The sequence below is a fragment of the Canis lupus genome, chromosome 24 (assembly GCF_003254725.2).
Source record: "Canis lupus dingo isolate Sandy chromosome 24, ASM325472v2, whole genome shotgun sequence".
Classification (NCBI taxonomy): domain Eukaryota; kingdom Metazoa; phylum Chordata; class Mammalia; order Carnivora; family Canidae; genus Canis; species Canis lupus.
This window is the reverse complement of record NC_064266.1, coordinates 18,777,075-18,789,780: the sequence shown is the minus strand read 5'-3', so window position 1 is coordinate 18,789,780 and position 12,706 is coordinate 18,777,075. Positions and strand designations below refer to the sequence as shown.

General features: G+C 47.6%; 1 protein-coding gene across 1 annotated transcript in view; it reads left to right on the top strand.

Moving 5' to 3' along the window:
• The first annotated feature begins 1,387 nt into the window (after positions 1–1,387).
• TMC2 (transmembrane channel like 2) overlaps positions 1,388–12,706 on the top strand; it is a 66,121-nt gene continuing 54,802 nt past the window's right edge. The window contains exons 1-2 of the mRNA XM_025469061.3: positions 1,388–1,427; positions 12,059–12,380. Of these exons, the coding sequence (XP_025324846.1) occupies positions 1,388–1,427; positions 12,059–12,380 (362 nt within the window). The remainder of the gene's footprint in view (positions 1,428–12,058; positions 12,381–12,706) is intronic.

Sequence of the window (12,706 nt, the reverse complement as noted above, 5' to 3'; positions counted from 1 at the left end):
CCAGAGTTATAACATGGAGGCCACAGAATGCAACAGAGCCCCCTCACTGCCCTGGAACCCTGGGCCTGGGGAAGTGCTGCAGGTACCTCCGGATCAGAGAGGCGAGGTGACAAAAAGAAAGTTTTAGAGCCTGGGCTGAACCATGTGCATTCAGACACTACCATGTGTGATGGTTCTTTTGCCCCTTCCCCTCAGCAAAGTGGCCAGGCGACAGGTCCTCTTGATAAGCAAATAACAAGATCGAGTAAGAGGTTTATAACTATCATACTTTCAAAGTAGCGGTGTAAGCATAAAGGATACTTTGAGATACCTCCAAAGCTTAATGTGCTGAGAAAATGTCTATGATTTCTACAGGCGACGACATCACACATTTTTGAGGGAAATGCTGAATTTCAGTTCAAAGACTAAGAAAAATGAAATTGGGGACAGCTGGGTGGCTCAGTGGTTGATCATCTGTCTGCCTTTGGCTCGGGCGCGTGATCCCTGGGATTGAGTCCCTCATGGGGCTCCCCGCAAGGAGCCTGCTTCTCCCTCTGCCTATGTCTCTGCCTCTCTCTGTGTCTCTCATGAATAAATAAAGAAAATCTTTTAAAAAAATAATGAAATTGTTACATCCTCCCTCCTTTTGCTTGCAAGGACCCCAAGTTAGGAACCCCATACCCTAGGGCCTGTGACTACCACCCAGAGAATCAACTCTGAACCTCTAGTTTCCAAAGCGGCCAAATTTGCTCTTTGGGAAGACAGGCAGCAGTGGGAAGAGCTGCAGAATAAGTGACAGGTGGCAGGAGGGGGAACAGCTCATCATCAGAGGGGACCCAGGACTCAGCATCAGGATTCCCAGTGCAGATTCCTCAGGCTCTGCCCAGACCTACTGATTCCAATGTCCGATGTTAGTCCTGGGGATCTGCATTTTAAACAAAACTCCTGGTGGCTGATTTTCTCAAACATCCTAGGACTTCACTGGTGCCTTGTCCCAGCCAGGGACCCAAGGTAGGGAGAAAGGGCCCTGGAATGCTCCCTACATCCCCCATGGCCAGAGAGCAGGTGGCATCATGGCTGGGAGGGGAGCTGACAGCTCCTGGCCCCTCTAGGGCCCCTCCGTGTGTAAGTGATGCCTGAAACGTGAGGCTACACCGCCTCTTTGCTGGGGAACCTGAGCGGAGGAGTGTGTGGCCGGATTGAAGGGCTGGGAGCTCCCACCTCCTTCCCACCTCTCTGCCAACCTTTCCCCACCTCCAGCTCAATCTCAAACAAGCCAAGGAGCCCTGGCTGCCGTCAGGGCTCAGAAAGAGATCCTGGGGGCCATGAGGGCAGGAGAGCATCCCCAGCTGAAGGTGTGTGTGGACCAGCAAGTGGTGTGAGTCAGCCCGGGCGCTGAGGAGCCCCGATGACCATGAGCTGCCAGCTAAAGGGCCGGGAGGAGAAAGGTGAGTGGTCCTTACCTCTGAGAGGTCCACCCACAGGGTTCCTGAGCAGCAGCAGGGGACCAGGCAGGCAGAGGGGTCTCAAGGCACAGGGACCAGGCTTGAGTCCAGGGCCTGCCACTTGCTCGCTTGGGTGACCCCAGTCTGCTTATCCAGCCTCCCCTGGCCTCTCCCAGGAGATGAAGGCACGTTGTTTCCTGGCAGGGCCATTAAAATGCCATGTACAGCCTCTGTGCTAGTGTTGAGTGGCAGAGGCCTTCAGAGTCCACCAGGGGCTTCAGACTCCTGCTATCTTGGTTAAAATCACCTTTCCTCAGCAATGGCCTCAGCAGACTTCTCTGTCTGTCTTTCTATCTGTCTGGGGGGTGTGGGATGTTCTGACCTCATGTCTGCTCCAGGGTGCCAGAGATATGTCAGGACTGGAGATGCTTGTTAGTAAAATAATCAGAGCCCAGTCCCAGTCTGAGACAGCAGTAACGAGCAGAGGGTTCCCACAGTGAGGTGGGAGTGGTCCAGGGAGGGGGACCCCCCAGAGGTCAGCCGTCCATCACCCTCTATCTCTTCCAGCAGGCAGTGGCGTGAGAGGGCGGGCGAGGAGCAGCTCTCCGGGCACAGGTGAGGTAGGGTATGCATGAGATGGGGCGATGTATTCCTGGTCTAACCACCATCCAGAGTTCTCTTCCATCCTCCTTCCTCTCTCTCTTCTTCTATCCTTCCCTCCCTCTCCTGTAAGGAGCCCTGGGGGTCGGGGGTTTAACTTGGGGAGGTGGGGAGACAGAGGGCTGCATAGAAAGGGCCTGCCTGCAGCCCAGAGTTAGCAGTTGAGCCTAGGAAGCAGTGAGCATTCATCAGCCTGCAAGGCAGGGGAGCACAGCCAGGCCACTGGACTCCAGATGGCACACTCGTAACAAAGTACCAGCAGTGGTGGGGCGAGGCTACCTTCCCAGTAGGAGTGGGGCCACAGCTTTTCTGTGAGCCTGGAAGGGCTTTACCTGGAGTGGGGTTCCCCCCCCCCCCATTCCCCTGAGGAGCCAGAGGAAGTCTTAGGCAGGAGAGAAGACCTTCCCTGGAGCCACACCCACAGGTCAGGCATCCTGCACTTCAGGTCATGAGACGCATTGGAAATATGATGACATTTTCTCCTTGAATCCCAGTAAGTGAGGAAGCAGAATCTCAGACTGTTCTTCTGGGGGTGGAGGTGGAAGAGATTCCCCTTGGCCAATTCCAAGGGGGAGAGACTTGTCTGGGCCCCCACCTAGGCACACTGTAGGTGCGCCAGGATCCACCTCACCTTTCTCCTCTGCCAAGCCCTTCCCTCCTGTCATCCACCTGCCCCCCCACTGCTGGGGGTCCCGAGTCCTTGCTGAAGCAGCTCCATGACACAGGGGGAGACCCAGGAGCAAGACTTGTGGAAAAGCCAGGATCCCAAGCAGAAGGGAGGGGCCGGGAAGGTAGCACTGGCATCTCAACACTCCTCCTGCCCTGAAAGCTGTCCCTTGGCCACTGTCTGTCCCCCCTACCCCACCCACCATCCTGTCATTACTTCCCTCCAGACATGGGGACAAGCATTAGCAGGTGTGCCCAAGTGTGGCTGGATGAGAAACCCCGTTCTCATGGGGGTGGAGGGGGTAGTGCTCTTGGTCACAGTTGTCTAGATGTCAGGATGCTGGGATCTGGTTCTCCACATTTCATTCTCCTTATAGTCCTCCAGATGTTGTCCTTCTGCATCCAACCTGGCTCCCTCTGCCCCAGCCGAAGGGATTGGTCTTGGGGTCACCTGCGGGCACATGGTCCTGAAGCATGATTGAAATGGAAAGTCATCTTGCCTAAAATGCAAACCTTTTCCTACTGAAAAATGCCATTCATACCCCACCCCTCTTGCCCTTTTTCCTTCCTCCATAAAAAAAAAAAAAAAGAAAGTTCAGAATTTTCATTTCAGGGGTCCAAATGGTCAAGAATACAGTGAAGTTAAATATTGAGAATCCATTAAATTAACTGAAACCCAAATACATCAAGAGCTTCATTTTAAATCTCCTCTGGAGTCACCTCTGAGGGGACCTGGTAGCCTATTCCTTTATCTTATAGTCTACAAGGAGAAAAAAAATGAGAACACAGTTATTTTCTCAAAATAATGACAATTTGTAATTTCACTAGTTGACAAGGAGGGTCAGAACTCTCCCTCCTTCCAGATCATTTTCTAAATGTACTTAACACTTAAAATCACCAAGTTGGAGGGTGAGCCAGACCCACTGGGCCTTCCAGAGTCTCCTCAGCCTCTTTTCACCTTGGGTCAGGTGCATACACACGAGGAGGCCTGTTATGGGTGAGGGAGTGCGTGCTGGGCTTGGAGGTCTTCCTAATGTAGCAGCTGCTCTTCAGACTCCTAAATTATTCATCATGTGGAGTCCATGGAAAGCTGGCTATAAAGAAAAACTAAAAGGGTATCTCATATTCTGTGTGGAAGAGGCTTGGGGAAGATTGAAGAGCAAATTCTGGCTTGCTTTCCACATTCCATATGAATTTCGTTCAGTTGGGAAATAAGATTACAACAGGAATTACAGCCTGTAAAAAAATGCGTGAAGCCCCGCAGCTTCTATCTAAGGTGTTTGAAAGAATGCTCGGTACAGCTCATTACCAAAAAGAAGACCATTTGGTAGCTGATTGAGGACACACGGAGCTCAGAAGAAGATGCAGACACATACTGACATTTTTACGCTGTTCTTTTAAACAATATGGAGCAAGTATTAGATGGGGGCTCAGGAGACCCTTCTCCTTCACCCTTTGTACACACTCTCTGCTCTTCTGTCCACTCTGAGAGCATAGCTCAGTTCTGGAACTCTCCTAGGAGTCCCAGCTGCAATGACACATACTTTCTCACACTCATTCCCAGGTCTTTGGAGGGAGTGGATTTGTTTCTGGCTCCAGCCCTCCTCCAAATGGGGGCTGAAGCCTTCTGGAGCCATGAGGAAGGACATCTCTCACTGGGACAGACGCATCTCTCACTGGCTGATACTAACCAGCTTCCTAACTTGGATGAGTTCTCATTACACTTAGACAATCTTGCTTTATATGGTTCTGACCGAAGCCTTTTTCCCATAGGAGGTAATATAGAGAAGAAAGATTAGGGCAGGGGGTGCCTTCGGGGTGTACGTTCAAGCCCCACATTGGATATAGAAACTACTTAAAAAGGGACACCTCGGGGGATCCCTGGGTGGCTCAGTGGTTTAGCGCCTGCCTTCAGCTCGTGGCATGATCCTGGAGTCCCGGGATCATGTCCCGCGCCGGGCTCCTTGCGTGGCGCCTGCTTCTCCCTCTGCCTGTGTCTCTGCCTCTGTCTCTCTCTCTCTCTCTGCATCTCACATCTTTTTTTTTTTTTAAAGGGATGCCTGGGTGACTCAGTGGTTGAGCGTCTGCCTTCTGCTCAGAATATGATCCTGGGGTCCCGGGATTGAGTCCCACATCGGGCTCCCCACAGGGAGCCTGCTTTTCCTTCTGCCTATGTCTCTGCCTCTCTCTGTGTATCTTTCATGAATAAATAAATAAAATCTAAAAAAAAAGATCAGGGCAGGAGTGGGCTGAGAAAACCTGTCCAGCCGTACATACAATCACTTATCTTTCCATCTGTAAACAGCACTCACCACCTTTCAGTATACTTATACGACTTAGCTCATGCAGTAATTGCCCCAATTAGAAGCCAAGTCCCAAAGAGTGTTAATATGGAGTCAGATCTTTGCTTGGTGCCTTTTCTTGCATTCACTGAGGGTGAAGCAGCCACAGCAAACATGCTCACGGGGCCTGCCCTGCGGTAATGGGAGCCCGTGTCCATATTTCACAAAAGCCTCTGCAGTGCTGCTAGCATGAACCTTGGATGCAGACTACATCCTGCAAAAAGACTCCAGTATCACACCCTTACCCTCAAGATTTCAACCCAGCTACTGTATGGATACAGCTCTCTCGGCAACCTCCTTTTAGCACACTCCCATCCCCAGCAACCAGACCCCACTCAAGACTCAGCTCTGCCTTGGTCACCTCTACCATCTCTTGTGTTTCCACTGGGGCCCCTCACCCCCTGTTTCCTCTGCCTAGAACCCCCTCACCTTGCTAGCACCATCCCCCTCCCCTTCTTCTCTTGGCAAATTCCCGTTCATCCTTCAAGACTCAGAGTAAACATCAGTCCTTTACGAAGCATTTCTAATCATCCCAATTATACTTTGTCACACTCTCTCTGTATTTCCATGGCGTTTTTTTTATCATCCACCATTTGTTCCTTCTCTTTAAAAGCAAAAATTTGTTTGAGTTATTGTCAAAAACTGGCTTCCTAAATATCACCAACTCAAACTATCCATAAGACAAAGCTGCTTTATTGCTTACAGCAGGCAAAGCTTTGGCAGTGTCTCAGAAAGGGAAAGGTACGGTCAGAATTTATTGAGAATTGAAAGTTTGGTTTAAGGCAGGATTTCCAAAGTGGAGAGCTTTATTGGAATTGGGTAAGAATTACGACTGTCCACAATAAGGGGCAAGGCCAGGATTTTGAGGCAAAGCATCCCAAGAAACTTCGGGTGCAAATTGTCTGTGATGCTTTCCATTGAAGAGTTGATGAGTCTTTGGGGAAATCTGCAAAGACCAATCAAGCCATTTGCCTGGGTGGGAGGCTCCTGGAAAAATAGTCATGCTGGGCAGCCTGCGTGGCTCAGCAGTTTAGCGCCACCTTCAGCCCAGGGCATGATCCTGGAGACCCGGAATCAAGTCCCACGTCGAGCTCCCTGCATGGAGCCTGCTTCTCCCTCTGCCTGTGTCTCTGCCTCTCTGCCTCTCTCTCTCTCTCTCTATCCCTCATGAATAAATAAATAAAATCTTTAAATAAATAAATAAAGTCATGCTAATGAAGACAGAGGTATAGCACAAAATCATCTTAGTGCAGACACTCAGGTGTAGTTTGGGTTCTCTGTGTCTGGGCTGAGTGTGGGGTAGATGGTTTCAGTTCTCAGTTGGCCTTTGTGATCAGTATCAGCCCAAACTGAAAAAAGTCAATTCAGATCTTCACCAGTGTTTGAGGAATCCTAATCGCATGTCAATTATCTGTGGATAGTTGTTTCAACTTCCAAATTTCTGGGGGTAATTGTTTCAACCTGTGTCAGGTGTTCTAGTTCTTTCTTCTGGATGACCCTTTGCTGAATCATCTGACACACAGCAGCTATACAACAGCGTTTAAAACTCTGGAGATGAGGGGCGCCTGGCTGGTTCAGTCAGTTAAGATCTGTCTTTGGCTCAAGTCATGATCTCAGGGTCCTGGGATGGAGCTCTGCATTGAGGCCAGCATTGGGCTCCCTGCTCAGCGGGGAGTCTGCTTCTCCCTTTCCCGTCTGCCCCTCCCCCCACTCATTTTTTTTTCTCTGTCTCAAATAAATAAATAAAATCTTAAAAAAAAAAACCCAACTCATCCATCTAAACACTGGTACACAGACAAATACAAAGAGAAGAATTGTGGCCAGAGTTTGTATAGTCCACTTTCCAGGCAGGAGCCAGGAATGCCCAGACTAAATAAAAGAACAAATCTCATGCGCAGTCGGAAAAGTCCATAGAACCAAATATAGGATCATTAATCCAAGTTCCCAGTCTCCTGATATCTTTGTTTACTTCCTGGATCCTTTTAGTAATATTAAAGATCTCTGAGAGGTCTTCAGGAATTCAGGAACACCAAGTACAAATCCCTCCCCTGAAACATTGCACATTACCCTAGAAAGCCCAAAATATATTTAAAGCAATTCTGTTCTAGGAATGCCTGGCTGGCTGAGTTTGTAGAGGAAGTGACTCTTGATCTTGGGGTCATGAGTTCAAGCCCCACACTGGGTGTAGAGATTAAATAAATAAAACTTAAAAAAATAAATAATTAGGCAGCTCTGTTCTAAATCATCAGCTGCCTCTTTTCATAAACCTCTCAAGAGGTATGTTCTTGGGCAGCCCGGGTGTTTCAGTGGTTTAGCGCTGCCTTCAGTCCAGGGCCTGATCCTGGGGACCCGGGATCGAGTCGCACGTTGGGCTCCCTGTATGGAGCCTGCTTCTCCCTCTGCCTGTGTCTCTGCCTCTCTCTCTGTGTGTGTCTCTCATGAATAAATAAATAAAATCTTTAAAAAAAAAAAAAAGGTATGTTCTTGGTGGCATTGTCTGATCACCTGTGATTCTCTCAATCATAACATGTAAGATTCACTTTACTCTCCAGACCTCTCATAAAATATGGAAATAAAAGTCCTGAATTTCACAATTTCCCTAGAGTAATTAGGGTTTGGTTCTTGAATCAGGGGCAAAATTTTCTCCTTCTTTAGTGAAACTGTCTACTACTCTTATTTTCCTAGAAGATAAACTAAACCCATAGAGCATACAATTGCTGAAATATTTAAACATTTGACCTATACCAATTTAGCCTAGAAAAGGCTAAGCACCTCTTCTGACTTGACAACTCTTCCCATGAAACTCCAACAGTAACATATAAAATAATCCTAGTTGTTTTTGGCACCTCTCTTTTTCATTACATGGAAGAATAAGTTTTTGTGATTTTCCAGGACTTTCTGGGAAATTGCAGAGATAGTTTTAGATACGAAAGATATTCTGAAAGTTATTTTACTTCACTTAGGAGTCAATCTTAGGGGAAAAAAAAGAAATCAAAACCTGTCAGATTTAAACACTTAAGATAGGATCGTGGGTGCCTTAGAAACAATATTTGGTTACTCATATATTTTACAGGTCAGAATGTAGTCTATCTTGGTGAATGTTCAATGTGGGCTCAAGAAGAATGTGTATTTTCCTGTTGTTGGAGTAAGTGTTCTATGAACATCAATTAGATCCACTTGATTGATGATTCTATTCAGTTTAACTATGTCCTTATTGATTTTGTGCCCCCTGGACCTCTTGATTACTGACAGAGGGGCTAGACTCTCCAAGTATAATAGTGGATTTGCCTATTTCTCCTTGGAGTTCTATGAGTTTTTGGTGATCTGTCGTTAGGTGCATACATATTAAGAATTATTATGACTTTTTGGAGTGCTGATTTCCTTAATGTTATGTAATGTAATGCCCTACTTTTTTCCCTGACAATTTTCCCTGCTCTAAGATCTGCTTTGTCTGAAATTAGTATGGTTACTCTAGCTTTGTTTTGGTTAGTGTTAGCATGGCATATTTTCCTCCATCCTTTTCTTTGTAATCTGTATTTGTTGTTATATTTAAAGTGGATTTCTTGTAGACAATTCCTTGGTGGGCCTTTTTTACTATCAACTCTGATGATCTCTTTCTTTAACTGATATATTTAAACCATTGCTTAAAGTGATTATTGATATAGTTGGATTAATATTTGCTATAGTTGTTGCTGTTCATCTATTCATTGCCCTTGTTCCTTTATTTTTGTTTTTGTCTTCCGCTTTTCTTCTACCTTTTGTGATTTTTGACTGAGCATTTTATATAATTCCAGTTTCTCTCCTTTTTAAAAAAGCATATTAGTTATATTTCCTTTTTTTCAGTTATACTTCCTTTTTTTTAACTTTCCTTAGTTGTTTCACTAGAGTTTGCAATATCCATTTATAATTAATACAAGTCCACTTCCAAATAACACCATACCACTTCCTGGGTAGTGCAGGCCCCTTATAACAGAGTTTCCAGTTCCTTCTTCCTGTCCCTTGAACTCTGCTGCCATTCATTTCACTTATCCAAAAGCTACAGTCATCCAACACATCATTGCTAGTATTATTTTAAACAAACTCTTATTATTGGATAAGTAAAGAATAAGATCTCAGATCTCAGCTTAGAAGTTTCTTCTTTCTGGGACACCTGGGTGGCTCAGTTGGTCAAACATCTGACTCTTGATTTCAGCTCAGATCATGGTCCCAGAGTCGTGGGATCAAGTCCTGCCACATTGGTCGTGGATCCTGCTTAAGATTTTCTCTCTCCTTCTCCCTCCCCTTCTGCTCCTCCCCCTGCCTTACAAGAGTTTGCTCTCTCACTCCCTCTCTCTCTCAAAAAAAAAAAGTTTATTCTTTCAGAAGCTCTTCCTGAAGTCTGGGTGAAGCCCACCCCCATGCTTCTTGAATCATAGAACCAATCACACTGTCTCTTCACTAACTCAAAACATGTTGAAGGACAGAATCTTGTGAGTCTCATTTGCTGCTGTAGCCTGTGTAGTATCTCGTCAATATTGATAAGTGTTTTGGTATGGGTGAATGAATTAGTGAATAAAAGGACAAATACATCTCCTTTGAGTTCTTGGCCCACCCAGTTGGCCAAACCGGCAGGCACCTTATCCATTTGAATATGCCACCAATATCCTAGTTTGAAACCCAGAGAGAGAACTTGGAGCAGTTTCTCTTTGAACCTCAATGCAAATTCCATTCACAAATATAGCATGCTCCAGCTTTCATCACACTTGTACAAATGTTTGTCTCAGTTGGATTTCCCTGCCACACTTTGAGATAGGTGCGTATAGATCATCGGTCATATTCCCTGGAAACAGAGCCTGAGATGGGGATTCCTGAGCATGCAATTTATCAAGGGTGGCTCTCAGGAGACAAGGAATGAGGGAAACAGGATAGGCAGGGCAAGAGAAGGAACTGAGCAAGGATGTGTGATCAGATGGAGTCTAACCAATGCCTGAACCTTGTAGGAAGCTCTGGAGTATGAATAAGCCACAGATTTGCCCAGGCCTGAAGCAGAGGACTGGACTTTTGTAACTCCATATAAGTTAGTAACTGGCTATGGGCTGATTCAAGGAGAGGAAAGGGATGTAAATTTCCAGGCATTTCCCAGCAACATGGTTCCCATCAACCAAGAAGGGAGAACCTGTGAGCTGTTAGAGTCACCATGCACAACAGCTAGGGATGATGCAGTGGTCATGTAATGCAGATCTGGGTAGAACACCACCGACGCTTACTGGAGTACCTACAAGAAAGCTGACTCAGAAAGCATAAGAAACTTGCCCAGAGTTACTCAGATAACAAGCCTAGTCCTCCAGACTCTGAATCCCCAGCTCAGTCTGCCCAAATCCAGCCCCACCTACCATGGACTGGTTCTGGTTGCTGTTTGACAGGGTGGCTTGCTTCTCAAGGGTCAGGGAAGCAGAGAGGAAAGCTCTCTGGGGCCACCACATCGCATGCCCAAACTTGAGAGGCTGGATGAGGAGGACGGTAGGGGTGAGAATTTGGGAACCTTAGACCCCACATCCCAGACTCTATCACAGTTGCTGGGAATGGCAAGTGGCGAACTTCTATTCTGCTTTGTCCAAAGCTGGGGCTTTTGCAGTGCAGCTGGGGAAATCTGCCTAGCCATGGCAGAAAAGTCTGGATTGGGGGCCCCTGTGGACAATGAGAACAGGTGCCCTACAGAAGATTGTTTCCAGGCACTTCTCGCTCAGATGTGGGGCCTCAGAGTGCAAAAGTGACAAGGCAAGCTGGAGACGAAAGGGGAAGGGGACTTTGTTGAGTACTTCCCACAGGCCAGAACATTTACTCCTGCTTTTAATTAACCCCCCAACCACGTAGATCCACGAGGATCTACTAGAGCCATTTTTACAGGCGAGGAAGCTGAGGTGCAGAAAAGTGAAGTAATTTATCTGTGGTCACAGAGATAAAAAGTGACAGAAATTGGGATGCTTGAGTGGCTCAGCGGTTTAGCATCTGCCTTTGGCTTGGGGCATGATCCTGGAGTCCCGGGATCGAGTCCCGCATCGGGCTCCCTGCATGGAGCCTGCTTCTCCCTCTGCCTGTGTCTCTGCCTCTCTCTCTCTGTGTCTCTCATGAATAAGTAAATAAAATCTTTAGAAAAAAAAAGTGACAGAAATGATCATTTCGTGCAAACCAGCTTAGCTAAGCAAAAGACATCTTATTTCTGGTTAAAAGTATCAGGGTAGCATCATTTATTCTCAGATGTCAGTCACTGTTCTGTGTTCATTAACAAGCTAATGGAGTAAGACTGAGCATCCCCATGTTAGAGATGAGCTGAGACTCAGAGTGGCCAAGTGACTTGCTCAAAGACACCCAGCTAGTAAGCTGTGGAGAGGTTGGTAATTAATATCAGAACTTCATGAAAATTTCCCTGCATTTAATTTGTAAATGCCTATATGAATAGTTGTACTTAGTGTAGCTGTTGGGCAAACTTTTGAGGGAATTTCATACCGTAGATTGTGTTCAACCAGGCCATTTGCCAATGCCACAAAGTCATGGTTCACACACACACACACACACACACACACACACACACACATACACACAAAGGTGGGGGCAGGTGAGGTAGCAGCTCCTGGAGAAAGAAGCCTGCCCAGCCCTTCCTATGTCAGGGTCCAGACTTGCCAGAGACCCATGCTTGGCCTGGCCCTGGAGGTCAGGAGAATGACTCAGCTCTGACCCCAAGGAACTGCACACCCAAGAAGCGAAAAGACATGTGCCTAGATTTCTACCTGAGGTTTTGGCAAGAGTGTGGGGATGCCGACCGGTCAGAGGAGGGGACATTAAATCTCATCCCAAACCAGAGGCTCCAGAGGAGGTGGCCTTTGAGCCAACAAGCTCCAGGAAGCATCGTGGACCTCTGATTCCCGGGGGCACTTTCCTGGGGTGGAGGCCAGTGAGGTCAGAACTGTCCATTTCCTGCCCCTGCAGGTGACAGGTCCAGGAGGAGACCCTCACGGAAGCAGCCTCCCAGAGCCGAGCGTGTGGCAGGCAGGCGTGGAGCTCAGCCTAGCCAGAAGGAGCGGGCCGAGGGGAGCCCAAGGCCAGGGTCCCCCCGGAGGAAGCAGGCAGAGCACCAGAGACTCAGAGAGGATCTGGGGAAGCCTGGGCGGAGCTCCACAAAGAGGACCTGTGAGGGGAGGAGGAAGAGAGATGGGAGGGCTTCCCTCAAGGAGCAGAGACAGAGAGCTCCCCCAAAGAAGGAAAAGGAGGCACTGAGGAAGGAGACACGGAAGCGACCAAAGAAACACAGGTATGTTGTAATTCTGATTCTGGTGCATCTTTTTTTAAAGATTTATTTATTTGAGAGAGAGAGGGAGGGAAAGATCGAGCACAAGCAGGGGGAGGGGCAGGGGAGAGGGAGAAGGAGACTCCCGCTGAGCAGGGAGCCAGATAGGAGCTCCATCCCAGGACCCTAGGATGGACCTGAGCTAAAGGCAGACGCTTAACCTACTGAGCCACCCAGGCACCCCCAAGTGCATTTTCTTGATTGCCAGTCTCCTCTCCTTCGGCCCTTCCGCCTCCCCTGATGAAGGGCTAAGGTCTCGTCCCCTGGTTTGGTGACCCCTGCTCTCATCT